Consider the following 17,147-nt stretch of genomic DNA (forward strand, 5'->3'; position numbering starts at 1 on the left):
CATTTCCGAACCACAAGGCCTTTGATTCTTTGATTCTAGTGCTCTTCATGCAAGTGTGCACTTCTAAGTGAATACTAGGGTGTAATTTGCTCGTCACAGGCCGTGTGCACGTGGTGGCAGAGCTCCAAGCGTTGGCTTTTAATGTTAAGTTGTTTGGGGGGGGGGCGCTCGGAATGACTGCAATTCAGGAGTTGCTCAGTGCAACTTGTTATGACGGTTTTATGATGCTGATGGCTTTTAAAACTTTTGATTTCCGGGGTTTTTAAAACTTTAACACTTGCATTATATAAACACACTGAACTCTGAGCATGAGGCCAGGGACACTTCGGCTGAAAATTGAGCCTTGAGTACAAATCAACTGATACGGGACTTAATGGACTTCACGATGACATTTACAAAGAAAGCGGCCGACACCAGAGGCACTTTATAAAGTCAACATCGGCACCGGAGAGGAGAAGGATAGAATAGAATAACGAAGAGGCTGTGGCGCCTCCTCAGACCTGGCTTTACTCACATGTGGTGGGGGTGTAGGAGCTGTTACGGGGCGCTCCTTGCGTGCTGGGTGGGGGAGGCATGGTCGGGGGGGTCAACCTGGACTGTGTCTTGACGTCCGCAGGTGAGTCGGGCATGGTGGAGCGCTTCCCAGTGCGATCTGAAAAAAAGACAGGGTGTAAAAATGAATTCAATTATAATAAAACACCCCCCAAAAAATAAATAATAACAGGCTGACGGGCTCAGCAACAAGAAACAAACAGCGGCCCGGGGGCCACACATTCCACAAACACATTCCACAGGGAACTACATCCGGATTTGCACACAAACAAAGAGTCAATTTGATAACAGAGCGCCTGTGAGGTGCACCAGACTGGAGTCGTTCTGGAAATAGAGGGCTCGCCACATAATATGTCTGGCCACAATGACACCGATGCAGATGCTCAGACTGTCGGATGAGGAATGAGAGGGGGGTGGGACAGACACACAGCAGACACACGGACAGACAGACGCCCCAGAGACGAGAGTAAATCTGCAGTGAGCGCGGGTTCTCATTCCACCACCATCTGTGCCGCCCTGCACGCCCGCCGTACGCAATGGCGACACGGTACCTCTACCCCCTCCCCCGCATAGACCGCAGTGCTCATTACACACACACTCTGGATGCTATATTTACATCTGTTCAGAAGACCAACCACTGATTTAAAATGGCAAAAACACAACAACGGAATAACAGATCTTCGCTCGTCTTTCACCTTTGACATCCTGTGACGCCTGGAAATTGAAGCACTACAGATCAAGATGATGCTCACACCACTTATAAGTCATTTCAGAGATAAAACATTAATCAGAAACAAAAACATTCCCTTTGAGGACATGCGTATTTTCACCTCACTCAGTTGCTTTGTGCTCAGCAGATAAGCGAGCGTCTCAAACGTACGAGAGCAAAAACAAAGACACTATCGGAGTCCCGGCGCTGGCAGCGAGGGCCGAGCCCATATTGTGCAGGATAAGATACACGCCTTCCCTCGGCGATTGCATTAACACAGAGTCAACAGACTGTTATCAACAGTGTCTGTGCACATTGTGAAGGGGAGATTGTAAAAAAAAACAAAAAAAAAACAAGAGAGAGAGGAAGGAGGATGGAGGGAGGGAGAGAGGTGGGAAAGGAGGAGCTGCAAGAGAAACAAACGCACTATCTGTGACATTGGAAACATATAGCTGGAATCGTGGAGTGGATGCATGCACACACACACACACACACACACACACACACACACACACACACACACACACACACACACACACATACACACACACACACACACACACACACACACACATACACACACATACACACACACACACACACACACACACACATACACTCTGAGGCTGGGAAGGGTGCACCTTCCAGAAACAGGGTGGTCCAAATCAACAACGGTGTCCCTGCCTGTTTTGACTCCATTGGGTGTTTGTGTGTAAATCCATACTAGACTACGTAAATGTTCCGACTGTTTGGATCCACAGTGTTCAGTTCAGGTGAAATCAAAGTGAAATAGTGACGCCGGGGAGAGACAGGACAGCCTGAGCCTGTTAGCTATAGCGCCGAGCCGCGGCAGCACTCCGGCTCACTGCCGAGGTGCACTGTGACTAAGTATTTTAGTCACGCTAGCTCGGCTCTAGCAGGCAGAGCGAGTGAGAGATGGAGATGTCACCGAAATTCTAAATGGAGAGGGCTCGGCGGCGCCATTTAAATATGCAGAGAGAGAGAGAGAGATAGGGGGAGGGAGTGTGATGTATGAAACAATCACGAGAAATATATAAGATATAAATACACACTGAGAGTGACACGTTCGGCAGCGGTAATGATGAGCCTCTTCAAGCTTTGCTCAGAAGAACTGTGACAGACAAGGAAGTGAAGATTCCTCTCTGCTGTTTTTCCAAGAATCAAACAAAGAGTTCCAGTCACACTGGAGTGATTTGAGTATACAGGCCGCAGCAATATGCCGTTATCAAGAGATTCCCTTGTTTTTGAATGGTCTCCAGGAGACCAGCCAGACACCGTCAGAGGACAGGAAAGGGAGAGGAGAGCGTCACGTCGTCCCCAGACGGAGGTCACCCGTCGCCCTGCCAACCACCGACGACTCTCCCTCACTAACCATACACACCGCGGAGCCGTCTAAGGAGGGGTCGACAGATAAAGTTAGTGGGAAGGTTGGATCTATCAGTATCCCAGCAGCACACTGGCACGGAGACTGGGTGGCATTTAGATGCAGACTGAGAACTAGAACACCACTGACCTTAAGCCTAAAACCTTTTTTAAGGACTACTGGGTTCGTCTGTCACAATAACTACTTTTGTTGGATGATAGATATTGTTCTGGAAATAATTGCGATAAATTATATTTTTTCCCATCTTAAGACCATTTTATGTCACTGAATTCTTAAGATTTTTCAGTGGAATGTGAAAAAAAAACGAAATATATAAATATTAATAAAAAAATACATGATTTCATTCTAAAGTAAAAATGAAATGATTAATATTAAATATAGGCTGACACTATAACACACGTTTTAGCTCAGCAAAGTCGGATGGGAATAAAATACAGAGGAATAAAAGATATTGCAGAGAGCAGAGAATGGTGATGATTAGTGGAAATCAGATGAGTGATTAGGAAAGAACAGAGTGGAACGAAGACAAAGAAGCCGAAGAGAAGACAGATAGAACAGGTCGTCCATTCAAACCTTTAACTGTCTATTCACCGAGCTGCATTCCTACCTCTCTCTCTCTCCATCCTTCCAGCCCCGGCCACACTGAGAAAGGTTTACTACTCTAATTTCACCACAATACAAAAAAAGTCCGGACCCTGACTATTTATTTTATAAACTAAGGACGTAGCAGAACGGCTAGTGGAAACATATAGTCTTACCTCTGGCTGCCAGCTATCATATCCTGTACGGCTGCCCAAAATATGATCTATGAAAACACGAGGTCGTTAAAAAGGACGGCCGAGTGACAGGACCCGAGGTAATTCATCATTTTTCCAGTCAAACACCAAGACGTTTGCATATATAATGAGCCCAAGTCAAATAGAAAATGTGTTACCGTATCACACATGGTTGTACTTATCCTGTTGGAGCTCATGCTTTCCATAGTTCTGTATATTGGCTTTTCTAATTGTGTGGTCATTTTTTTTTTTTTTGGCCCAGTTCACTTGATCTAATGTGAGATAGGAGGACATCAAATCGTCTTATAATCAGCCTAATCTTTGTGGCTAGATACAGGGACGGATAACGTAAAGGAATAACATCATCACGATGCTATTTGGAAGCAGATATCGACCTCCATTGTAAAGCGACATAATTACAACAATTTATGTCTTTTAAGAGAGGCATTATTCGTCGGGGTAACAATCATTTATAAGGAACAGAAAAACACTTTTCATCACATGTTCACGAAGAACACTTTAACAGACACAATATAAAGTACATAAAAATTCTGGATTCATGATCCCCCTGAACTGCGGCGTGGCGCTTGCTTGGCCCTGTGGCATTGTGCAAAGGATGAGTTTGGTTACAGGCTTGTAATTGGGGATTAACACCTGTGTCAGTGTTACGGCGGGATGGAAGTCGTCGGGTGGAGATGAGAGAAACATAAACCCTGAAAGCATTTAAAATCCTGCAGTCCCTCAGGGGAGGGAGATGAAATCCGTGTGCACAGCAAAGACATGCTATCATTCAGGCTCTCGCTCTCTCTTTCACATACATAAATACAACACTCCTCCAACACACACACACTTATTTTGTAATTTACAAACAGCGTCTTCTCTGTCTGTGATTTGATTGAGAGCACTGAAACGTACAAGCAGAATAAAATCAATGGCTTCATACTAACCAACAAGCGCTGCATCCAACCATTCACTATGCACTTACTATGCCACTTGAATCAATAGCAATACTCCCTCCACCAGGTAATTTGCCCAGTCTTTTGGAGAGAAAAAAATACATCTCACACTTATTGAAAACAGCTCATACGACAGAGCGCTCTCCGTCTTCGTACGAGAATAGGGCATGAATATTTTAAAATAAAATAAAAAAAAAAAATACACGTGCAGACGACAGTCAGACAAGCCCTCGTTTTATTACAGCAACAGAGCGAGGCTGAACAACAGCAAAGTGCTCGCTAACTCATGCATAATTCAACTCGGGGAAAAAAAAAAAAAAAAAGGCACCACCTGAACACGCAACCTTAAACAACCTTGAAAACAAAGTCGGGCGTCTCCTCCGGCCTAATACGTCAGTTAAACGTTAATGGCTGAACTTAATGCACATCTATTGTTCATTTATTAGCCGTCTGCATGTCGCGGGCGGAGCAGCGGACCTGCGGCCGGGCCCGATGGATGGTATTCCAGGGCTGGACAGGTATTGATGTGCGGGCGCTTTTAATGGAAAGAGGGGGGGGGGATGAGTGCTTTGACTTTGCCTAACTCCCTTTTACGACTTCTCAGAAGTGCTGTTGTCCAGGAATTAATGGATTGAAGAGGATGAGGACGATTGTTGAAGAGGCAGCAATTAGCTATAAAAGAACAGGAGAGCCTCTGAAGTGCGTGTTGACTCACTTGTGCACTCCATGCAGGCGCGAGGTGCCAAACCTATTGATAATCATGCTTGTGGACGACGGTGATGAATGTCTCACAATGGCCACTTGCTGCGCCGGTTTTATCCGGAGCGTCATAAAGGAGCTCTTAGCGCAAATATTTGCATTATGGGTGCCTCGAATGAGGCTTGAACCCCTGAGAATATCAGGGCTGTAGTGACTTTTGGTGCATACCCCTGTTTTTCTTGTGATCCCTCAGGTTGGGAACCACTTTTTTTGTCAGGCTCACTGTACTCTGTCATAATTTGAGACTAAGATCTAAGGATTTGAATACGCTATCCTTACATCTCCCCGTTGAAATAACGACGCAAAACTCCAACAAGCTCTTGTTTGCGACTTTCTTTAATCTCTCTACAATCCAGCCCTCGGACCGATCCTAGAAACGAGGCAGAACCCTGGACAACCACCTGCCACTCACGAGGATGTCTCCACGCTTGCATCACCCGTTCGCATCGTCCGTGATTACGTGATCCTCGATGTTTTTCGTAAAAAAACTCCTCTCTTTCTTTTCCCCGCTTCTCTCCCTCTCGGCTCGTAACGCGTCTCAGCCGAGCTCAAAAAGAAAAAGGAGATTTTTATCGCCCTGCTGACTTGTGATACGCTCCTCTTCTAAGGTTACATGCGAGTTACATCACTCGCCCCAAACAAGGTTGTTGCAGTGAAGGATATCTAGAAGGAAGCCGCTCCCTGAGAAACAGTCTAATACGATACAGAGGACTCTGCTAACCCACAACTCAAGGCAGAAAAAAACACATATCAAAACCGTATAATTTCATCATAAGGTCATGTTGGATTCAAATCACCTTTCAATGTGGAGGACAACCTCATATCATCAACCTCATATTTAACATGATTCTCAAAGGCTAAAACGACTTCAAAGTCGGACAATCTCCATTACACACTTCATGCACCATTTTTTTTTTTTCACGCGACCGTACAGTCGGAGACCCAGAAAATGATGTGATAACAGTGGCGGTAATATGCCACTCGAGAGTACCTCACACGGGCAAGTCCCATTCTTCAAAACGACAATGGATTTCAATCACGCTGGGTGAATATTGCAGGAGTCGGGCGGCTGTGACATAAACAATTTATGGTGCACCGGCGCCTGTGTGAGCGCAAGATTGCATTAGTCAGGCATAAGATATCATCATTATAGACTTAAATGGGGGGGGGGGAGGAAAAAAAATGCACATGGACTGACCCACTTGTTCCCTGCACGCACGGGCAAACATATCATCTACAGGCACAATACCGTCGGCACACGTTGATATGTAGGTGTTGAAGTGAGGCACAGAAAGCCACGGGAAGCCTGTGAATTGAGCACTAATGTCCACGACGTGCCGATGTCTGTGCAAAATGGTGCCTCCGGGTACACACACACACACACACACACACACACACACACACACACACACACACACACAGAGAGAGAGAGAGAGAACACAGTAATGTGTGAAGAGAGCAAGCGGGATAGATGGGTAATGGAATAGATGAAGCGATACGGAGACGGTGTGACTCGTGGCTTGTGGTGATTTGCTCTGAACACACGGGAGAGAGATAAAGGTGGACGCAACGAGACGACAGGCGTTTTAAAGGAGAAACGCGGCGGAGGGACAGGTGGGGACGATTGAGATTCAGGTGGGGACGATTGAGATTCAGGCGGGGTGCGCCGACAAAACAAGAGGGGGATCCATCGGTATGCGAGTGCGGTAACCTCTCTTCTCTCCCCATCATCCCTCTCTCCTCCAGACCGTGCACACACACACACACACACACACACACACACAGAGTCATCAGCAGCCAGATGGAGCAGTATGCAGAGCATGTCCCATCAAACTCCACCCGCTTGTCAAGAAGATGTATGGCCGCAACGCCCTACCACGAGCCCGCAAACACAAATACATACACAGACACGCGGCTGCAAGGACGAAACAACACAACTCTCTCTCTCACACATTCACACGTATAAATCAGATTTCCATCTTATTTATTTCCCTCCCCAGCAGATACAGGATACAGGGGGGAATGTCCCTTTGGTCTTTTCCCATTTTCACCCAACTTCACTCATAGGGCGTTTATCATTTCTATACACATCGCTCCACGTTGCTCAGTTACGTGGGAAATGTCATCTATTTCACACAAAAACTCTTTTTTAAAACCAACTGTGGAGGCTTTAATAATAGTTTTTCCATTCCATTTTTGCATCAGGAGAAAAATAAGAATAGTTATATTTTAAACACGATAAACCAGTTACAAATATAAGAATGCAACTCACAAGAATGTTTCCAGTTTCAAGCGTTCTTTGCATTCATGTCAGCGACTTGTAATTAGTAATAATTGGCATTATATTTCCCGAATACGCAGCTCGATAAAAGCACCGCAAACAGATCTGCTCCTGTTCAGTGTTGACGGTTCTTAGCGATCTCCCACCATATCTGTATTTTTCTCTCTTTTTCGCGTAACATCGTGTGTTTATACTTTGTCAAGCCAGCAAAGACATAAGGAGATTTCTCAATCGCACACAAAGGTCTGAACGCCATCTGTTCCATCGCACAAACATCATCACGCACACGCGTGCACATATGCACAAAAATACATCAGCTAAACACACACACACACACACACACACACACACACACACACACACACACACACACACACACTGGACAATAAAACATATGTGGTAGATAACATTAGAAGTCTTTCGCTCTTTAAAAAAAAATAGATTTATAGTAATGTCTGCTTTACCCATCTGTTGAAGAGAGAGAGAGAGAGAGAGAGAGAGAGAGAGAGAGAGAGAGAGAGAGAGAGAGAGAGAGAGAGAGAGAGAGAGAGAGGTGTTAAGGGACAATAAAAATGATTCACAGTGCCCGTAACCCGTCCTCTCAAATCGCACCGATTCCTGCCACATCTTGTTGCCAGGCAAAAATTGGAAATAGAAAGAAGTATAACGAGGGTGGAGGAGTGAAAGAAGTGGGTCAGGGAAACGTACAGATAAAGAAAACATGAGGACATGTACAGTGTGACAGGGAGCGAGAGCTGACCGTTATCATAGCGACAGAAACATCAGGCCTTTTCTTTTTCCACAGCTGGGCTCAACATATTTTGAAGTCTCTATCAAAAGAATTGTTTATTTTTTATAACGCTGGGCTGTGATTGCTATTAACAACATGATGTCAAAATAATGATGAAAATGTTTCTTTTTTTGGGGGGTGGGGGGGTGCGATATAAATGAGATGTAAGCCTCTGGGAGCTTTCTTTGCCCATTTGATGGAAGCCAGCCTATTGGAAATTGCTTTCTGTGTACAATTTGGTTCATTTCTGATGCCACGCTGACACGCGGCCAAGTGAACCCAAAAGGATCTGGGTGTTTTCCCAGGCAAAGACTCCACGCCAGCAGAGTAGGACTCACACAGAAACACTCAACACACGTCCGTACGCTGACGACACACGGCTTTCTTCTCCAGACCTTCACACGCAGCCAGTGGGTTACCTTTCTTTCCTTTGTGATATGAATACATCTGTGTTGTGGCTGAGGATTTCAATCATTTACAACACTGTTTATAGTACACAGCTACAACCTCACTACGGGAATCTCATTGAAGGCCGTGTAGTTTTTGCATTTGCGGGACCATAAACCCCAAAAAAAGCCTTTCTGCTGTTTGTGCTGAGGCGAAATGTGCAAGAACACACATAAGCAAACCCCTCTATGACACAAGCGCAATTTAAAATCACTGATGCGTCCACTCCAAAGAGAAACACATCAACATGCACTGATACACACACACACCCACCCACCCAAGTGGCAATTTGTATGTCTTCTCCTGTTATATCGCCTCATGTGCTACACAGAACCGCCCCTCTGCAGCCAATCTGAATCCGTGCATGTGTGTCGACGCTAAAAGGAATCATTTCCTCGTCTTTCGGGAGCAAAATCAATTTTCAACGGACAGTAAAAGGTCCTCGTGTTTTACACGGCGGTTATCTTTTTACTGTGCAGAGAGACACGGAGGGGAAGGACGGATTGGAGGCGTGGACGGATGGAGTGATGTACAACGCAGGCTGAGTGAGAGTGCCGTTGCTGTGGAGGGGAACACGGACAGGGATGAAGAGGTGAAACAGATGTGGGAAAACAGCGGCCCAGAGAGAATGGGGTGGTAGAGGGAACCAGCCCGTCTGCCTGGTGTTTTCAAAATATCACATGACGGCTGCCATGTGTTGGAAATTACTGCCCGTTAACTCTTCCCCAAATCTTCCCCAAAACCGCTCTGAAAAAATATGTCTGCAATTTATGAAATGTGTTCCAGGGCTCTGCTAAGTAGAACCAGATTTCACAGAAAAAAAAAAAAGGAAAAATAAGGTTTTACCCCTCGACGCCCCTTCTCTGAGAACCGCTACTCTCTTTTTCTTTTTACGCTCCCTCTTCTCCCTCACCCCCTCCCTCCCTTTCCCCTGCAGGAGAAGATGTTTTTTTATTTAAAAAAAAAAAAAGGGGTTTGAGTCACATCTGGCGGGAGCCGGAGAGCGGTGGATGGTGTGACCTCGCATCAGGGCATTTCCAAGCTTACACACTGTGTGAGTGTGTGTGTACCTGTGTGTTTGTGTGTCATATGGTGACCATGGTTTGCTAATGGCTCTGAGTGACTAAGAGTGGACGATGTCTGGAAGGGGGGGGGGGGGGCAGCAGAGAGATAGCCTCCACACACACACACACACACACACACACACACACACACACAGTCCAGGTCAGCGATGTGGCTTTGCCTCGTTGATCTAACCATTATACATTTTCTACTCGGCTCGTTCCTCCTCATCGTTTCACCTGTCACTGTCTCACCTCCCTGTCTCACCTCCCTGTCTCACCTCCCTGTCAACCCCGGAGCCATCTGAGGCCACTGACAAACAACAAGAGAGGATCTCTCAAAAATGTGTAAGAATACCAGTTCAGGAGACAATGACCTCTGAAACACCAGTGACAGAGTCGACCATAGAGTTACTGGATCACTGCAGCAGGACACGCGTTGCTTTAAAGTGCAATAAACAATTAAAACCTAAATGCAAGCTCACACTCATTTGCGACTTTAAAAAACTTTTTTAAATTGGGATTTGGTTAAAAATTGACATGAAGTAGAAAATTATTTTCACCTTCACTTCAAAATACCATCATTTTATCTGACGTGTGTGGGTAGCATCTTGTCTGCTGGTAGTCCCGATATCTTGCAAAGACAGTAAAACTTTGCTCAGACTTCATGAAAGTGAACGCACTACGGGACACATGTTGCAGTCTTTGTTGTGCAGGCGGCGCGTCGAATCGCCGTCCTTCCCACATCCGCCTCCCACTGTCCATCACACAACCAGCACAACTCTGAACTCCCACCACTGACGCTGCTAATAGCATCATCACGGCGGTTCCATTGTTTTTGTTTTTCTGTGGCTTAAACACACACACACACACACACACACACACACACACACACACACACACACACACACACACAGATTCAGACACACAGCCTCTCCAGTGCTACAGATGGATGCCACTACTCTCTCTGGAGCGTTGCCAGCGCCAGCTAGTGAACAGCTTGCCTGGCACAGTGCTCTGCGTGTGTGTGTGTGACTGCATGTGTGTGTGTGTGTGTGCCTGCAGAAACAGTAGCGAAATAGCCTAGTGCAGATGGGTGGCCAAATACACCCCCCCATCCCCTCCCCCGCACACACACAAACACACACAAACATAAACACGCACACACACACCCATGCACACACATATGCTCCAGAATAGAGACACACATGCACACACACACACACACACACACTGTCTTGGGTCTGCTTAAGTGTTCCCGACCTGGCACACGCTGCCGCTTGCACAGCTGCTTCCTTGGAGGCACACACACTTATAGACACACTTATGCAGACACACACACACATACATGCACACACGCACATCTGTGCTTAGTTTACACTTCCTGTTTAAGGCATGGGAAGTATAAAGTCCACATTCACGACCCACACAGACACACACACACACATAAAGTGCCACCAACACCACCACTCCTACACCGCTACAGCCCACACACACACACACACAGACACACACAGGCAGACATATGCATGCCTTTGCATCTGCCACACGCACACCCACGCAAACACACATTGATATGTCGCTTTATCCTCAGTAGCTATTCAACCTTGCATGTATCCGCTTGTTTTTCTGCTCAGCACACAGAGAGAGAGAAAACATTAAGGCGTTCTGTTGGAAAGCTTCCAGCGCTGGCAGCCTGCCAGCAGAGGCCTATAGATCAGCACGATCATAGGAGTGCGTTAAGACACTTCACTGTTTAATGATTTGACAATGAAATGGAGACATGAAGGCTCTTGCCGGAACAATGGAGTCAACAGAATGTAATTACGATGCAGCTGTGTACAGTTTAAGGTGTTTTTTTTAATGCGCGAGGTGTGATGTGAATCCTCGTGACAGGTAATCTGATGTTGCTTCATGCGTCGACGGTGTTGTTGTTGGGTTTTTTTTCACGTGATGCAGCTGTGTGCTAACCGATTCATAAAAGAAAAGAAAAATGCTACTTCTGATCCGTGAATTCTTCATCTTCATGTTCGTTTAGGGTGAAAGGGCGACTCTTCTTTGGATCCAACAAAGGCCGAGAAACTTTAACAACTGAATAAGTCGACAGACTGCCAGTCAGTCAATGAGCTTGGGCGGCTGGCAGCAGGTACCCTCGCCTCGGTACATAGGGGAGCGCGTGGTGGCGGGCGGTGCCAACTGTGCGCTGGGTTGCCGTGCCAACTCTGCCAGCCTTGCAGTGTCTGTTTGCCAGTGCCATCTGGGAAGAACAGCTCTGCGAACATACAGTACCTCTCCTCGGCTCAGAGGGCACACACACACACGCACACACACATGCATGGAAGCACACAAGGGCAGAGATGCACTCCGCATGCATGCAGCATGCACACGTATGTGCATGGCACGAACACACACACACACACACACACACACACACACACACACACAGCCGGCCGCTGACAGCTCGCCATCTGTGCGCTGCCACCGACTTCTCCCTCCGCTTCCTTCCCTGCCCTTGTTTCCGCTTTCATAAACTCTCGCTGCCTTCCTCGCGTTCTCTGATCGCGTCTCATCTTATCTCATCCCTGCGTTATGTCACCTGTGTGTATATTTTATAACATGGGCACTTACTTGACAGGTCTTTTTTCAGGTTACCTGGAATTGAACAAGACAGGCAGAGGATCCCCTCTAAACTTCCTTTCCTCCCTATAAGATGTGCAGACGAGGTAGGAGACCATGAGAGGTGTCCTTAAGCGGTTCAGTCAGTTTAGTGTTTTTTTTTTGTTGACTCACTGCTGCTGTGTCAAAATAATTTCCGAGTCTGGGATGAATAAAGTAATTCTATTCTATTCTATTCTAACAGAAAGTGGAGGGGAGAGGGGGGAAATGAAAAGGAGGAGGAGATGAGGAGTGGGAAGGTAATATGAGTTCAGCAGCGTGGAATTCACATCAAAGAAAAGCTAAAACAGGTCAGAGTCTTTACCAGAATTATGCCTTGGGTGAACCTCTCCGTCATATGTTTCTCATTTAAACCCTCTGAACCACCGTTTGAAAACGAAGGCCAAGGAGATACACAAGCTCTACACACACACCCCTTTTTTTTTCTCTTTTCTTCAGCAGGACCGTGTTCACGTATGATTTAGCTCATTTGCCGAACTGAAAAAAAAAAAAAGAAAGAAATTGTTACTCCGTCCAGATGCCGTTCCATTCATCTTAATATCTTTATGCCTTCATCGCAGTTTAACAGCTTGGCTTTTGGAACGGCGCCAAACTATCACTTTTCTCCTCAACAGAACCAACAGCTGTAATATTTTTCAATCACAGATCTCCCCCCTTCTCTTCCTATTCCTCGCTCAATTTATTTCTTTCCCTGTCGCTGGCCATCACGACACGCAATGACGGATTCTCTCTCCCGCCATCCATCCTCACCTCTTCGCTATTCACCCTCGCTCGCGCCCCCTCCCCCTGGCAACCGCATCGCACCATTAGAAAGATCTACGATTGAACACTTTCCCCGCTCCTATTATTCTTACTCTTTCTCACTCGCCATTCCCATTCAGCCGCCGCCCTCCCCCTCGCCTTCTTCCTGCTCACTTCCACCACTCATCCTCGCTATCTCTGGACGCCTCTCCATCCCTCTCTTCATCTCCCCCCCCAAAAAAAGCACCAAATGCTCTGGTAGCAGCAGAAGAAGTAGCCTCATTACAAACAAGGAAAACCCATTTGGAGCAGCCTGCTCCTCCTCTGGCCTCCTCCGAACTCTCCTGAGGAGAAATGCCCCACATCTCTCCCCTTTCCAGCTCTCTTCTTCTGTTCTCCCTCCTTCTCACTGAAACCATTTCTCCATCTCATCTGTTTCCTAAGACACTTACTTCATCACCTTTGTACCTTCAGATGTTTCCTCTGTGCTGCAAATAATTACATTTAGATATGAAAAAATGTAATGAAATGACCTGTTATGCATCACATTGGACAAAACCCTCTTTCTACATTAATCACACTCTTCTTTCAGCTCCTGTTCTCTGCGTACTTCTGACAGGAAATGTCTGGCTCTTCACCAAGGAAATGGTCGGCTATATGTTCACCTTACTTTAACTGTCTGTCTGACATGTGGGGCTGGACTGGACTGTGTGCATTACAGCTTTTTCCACTGAGAAACAGCTGCCTCCTGCAGCTGGAAACAACTGTGATAAAAAATTGAACCAAAACAGTAAAGTTGCAGGCCATAACACTGGAAACAATGCACTGAAAGATGCTAAAAAGGGAAACTGCACAGTTGGTGTTCATCACCCTTAACGACCCCTCTCACATTACATGTATATGTACTTTTATATATTCTATAAAAATAAAAATAATGATCCTGGCAGCCTCGCCCCATATATGTTCACTCACTGGGTAGCAAGCGATGCTGGACTCAGATCAAAACATTCTTCATTTTTTTGTTCAGTGACCTCAAGTTGTCGTGTAGGTCCATTCGGTTAAACTAATGGATTGGATCGATTCTCGGCAGTGTTTTTTTTTTTTTTTTTTTGCAGTTCGAAAATGAATCACCGCACCACTTCCTGTCATTTTCCTCCACTGAGCATCCTTTTTTCCTCGTCCCTCTCCTCGTTTAGAAGCTGGCTTTGTTTCTCTTCACCCTTCATTCCTCCCTCCAGTGCTCTCTCTTGCTTTCCCCTTCTGCTCTGCCATCATCACAACATCTGATTAACATATGTCTGGCCTTTCACTCCCTGTCAGCTTGCAGGCATCTGCACACATGCAAGCGCACAATCTCATGCGCCGTGTCACAGGTTAAGGAAGCTCTGAGATTAAAAAAAAAAAAGGCACCGAAATTCCATTGATCCTCCTTTTAACTGCATTTACCTCCCATTGTGTGTGTGTGTGTGTGTGTGTGTGTATGTGTGTGTGTGTGTGTGTGCCCACAACAGCGACGATGAGAGACAAAGCATCTTAACATTATTGCAAGCCAACGAGCCGCATGCTCCCCAGTGAGCTGCTTAAAATGCCAGTAATGGAGGAGAGAGAGAGAAAGGGATAAAGAAACATAATAACAGAGGGAGGGAGAGAGAGAGAGAGAAAGGGATAAAGAAACATAATAACAGAGAGAGAGAGAGAGAGAGAGAGAGAGAGAGAGAGAGAGGTAGAGACAGAGGAGGTAGACAACAGCAGTAGCTCCACCAGATCCCTCGAGACTCGCAGCCCTGAAAATTACTCACATTCACGTAGTCTCACTTTCAGCTCATATTTCCTTTCATATGCAGACATTGATACAATGGATTTAGCTTATTCAATAGAGATTAACTTCATATCCCACCTTCCAGTTATTGTAATCAGAGATCTGCTATTGATTATTTTCAACACCGGTGCCAGGAAAGGCCCGCCATGCTCACCGGCACCAGCCGATGCCAGTCAAATCCTTTTTTTTTAACCTGATAAGGATCGATTGGCTCACCGATGAAATCATTTCATATGTGCGGAGGATGCTGAAGCCTCTTTTCAAGTCATTTGTTCTCACTCCTCTGTCCACGATTGCCTGGAATCAATCCCACTTTCACCGTCTCATCGGCAAACAAACACATGTAACAACAGCAACAGATGCAGGCGACCAAACAAAATGCTTCAATGAAAGGCTCGGCGGAAAACACGGAATCCGTGAGAAGAGCTTAGCGAAAAAGCTCGGCAGCCAAATAGATGCCGATTGTTTGCATCGGTCTGCGGTTTTGTGACGCCTTTAATTTCACCCGTTTGTTATAATGGGCATTCCCAGCCATCTGACAAATACATCCGAGGCGCTCGCATTGCAAATACCACATTGACAATTGTATGGGATATGAGTCGTGCTGTGTTAAATGACTCTCCCTGTGTGCGAATGTGTCTGCGAGCATCAAGGGCTCGCTTTATTCGCGAATTAAACAAACCGACTTGTCAAGGAGCCGTTGGCTTTAAGTAAGCTCGCTACAGCCAAAGTAAAGATCTCCCTCCTCCCGCCGCCTAACAGCCACCACCCCCATCCCTCCGCCCCCCCATCACCTCCTCCATTCAGGCTATCAAAGAGTCATTCTCAATATATGGGTTAATATATGTGCTTAGATTCAAAACGGGCAAATAAAAGGCTTTCTCCGTACAGGCGCATTAACAAGCTGAATAGTCACACAATGCTGATGAGGAGAAACCGCTTTGCTAAGGGGATTTCAATGGAGCACAGAGGCGGTTTTTTGTGTGGGACGGAGCCATCCTGTGTGTACCAGCCAGTGTGTGTGTGTGTGTGTGTGTGTGTGTGTGTGTGTGTGTGTGTGTGTAAGGGGGGTTAATGGCTTCAATGAGAAAGAATGGGAGTGACTTTTTTTGTGGAAGACTTGATAAACTCAATAGAGCTTAGGAGGGCCCACTAAATGATGAGTCAATGAGGTGGACTTGAATAGTGGGGGGGTGATGGAGTGAGACGCGCTCACACACACACACACTCACACACTCACACACACAGAAGTCCCACGAGACAGCCTCTGGCCGTGTGTAGGTTTAACGTCGTAGAGTGATGTGTGTGTGTGTGTGTGTGTGTGTGTGTGTGTGTGTGTGTGTGTGTGTGGGAGAAAAGAGGAAAGGAAGCAGGAGAGGTAGATGTATGCAAAAACCAAAAAGAGAGCAGAGATGCAAAAGGATGTAAATACTAGGATTTGTGTTTGGACAGACGGCACACACCCAGACACGTCTGCCTCCTTCCCTCTATTCCCTTTCCTGTCTTCTTCGCCCACTAACCCCTGCTTCTGTGCTGTCTAAAATTGATGTGTGGGTATCTACGTGTGTGTGTGTGTGTGTGTGTGTGTGTGTGTGTGTGTGTGTGCAGCCTACAGAATACACAAAACCCCACACAGTTTACACCCCAGTGGAGACCATTAGTGATTCTCGACCAGACACACAGGGAAGACGGTCTGAAAGAGACACAGGAAAAGAGGCAAAAGTATAGCAGAGAGAGAGAGAGAGAGAGAGAGAGAGAGAGAGATAGAGAGAGAGAAGGGGGGAGGAGGAGGGGAGGGATGGGGAGGCAGAATCAAGAGGATGAGAGAAAGAGAGAGACGGTGACAGACTGGCAGACTGATATACAGGCACACACACAGATGGGAAGATAAATGAACAGATATGCTGGCAGCGCTACACAATACTGAGAGAAAAGGGAAAAGGGAACATCAGGGCAAACGTCAGTACTCTTCCTCCCTGTGACTTTCTCTCCCTCTCCGCTCTCTCCTAGTCAAAGGATCGACCAAAGATGGCCTCAGCTTTAGTGCGATCTGATGTAACTCGCCAGAAACAGGGTCTCAATACCGCGTATCAAACCCAGTCGTATATCCCAGTCATCAAACCGAAGGGGGGGGGGGGGGGGGGGGGCTTTGTGAAACCTTCCAAAATGTGTGAG

At 46.4% G+C, this 17,147-nt stretch overlaps 1 protein-coding gene across 4 annotated transcripts in view; it reads right to left on the reverse strand.

The window, feature by feature from the left end:
- The window catches only part of runx1t1 (RUNX1 partner transcriptional co-repressor 1), a 52,469-nt gene that overhangs the window by 21,135 nt on the left and 14,187 nt on the right, over window positions 1-17,147 (reverse strand). For all 4 annotated transcript variants that reach the window (XM_084032907.1, XM_084032905.1, XM_084032906.1 and 1 more), the window contains exon 2: window positions 515-652. In XM_084032907.1, the coding sequence (XP_083889033.1) occupies window positions 515-652 (138 nt within the window). The remainder of the gene's footprint in view (window positions 1-514; window positions 653-17,147) is intronic.

The sequence above is a fragment of the Eutrigla gurnardus genome, assembly GCF_963514095.1.
Source record: "Eutrigla gurnardus genome assembly, chromosome: 17".
Lineage (NCBI taxonomy): Eukaryota > Metazoa > Chordata > Actinopteri > Perciformes > Triglidae > Eutrigla > Eutrigla gurnardus.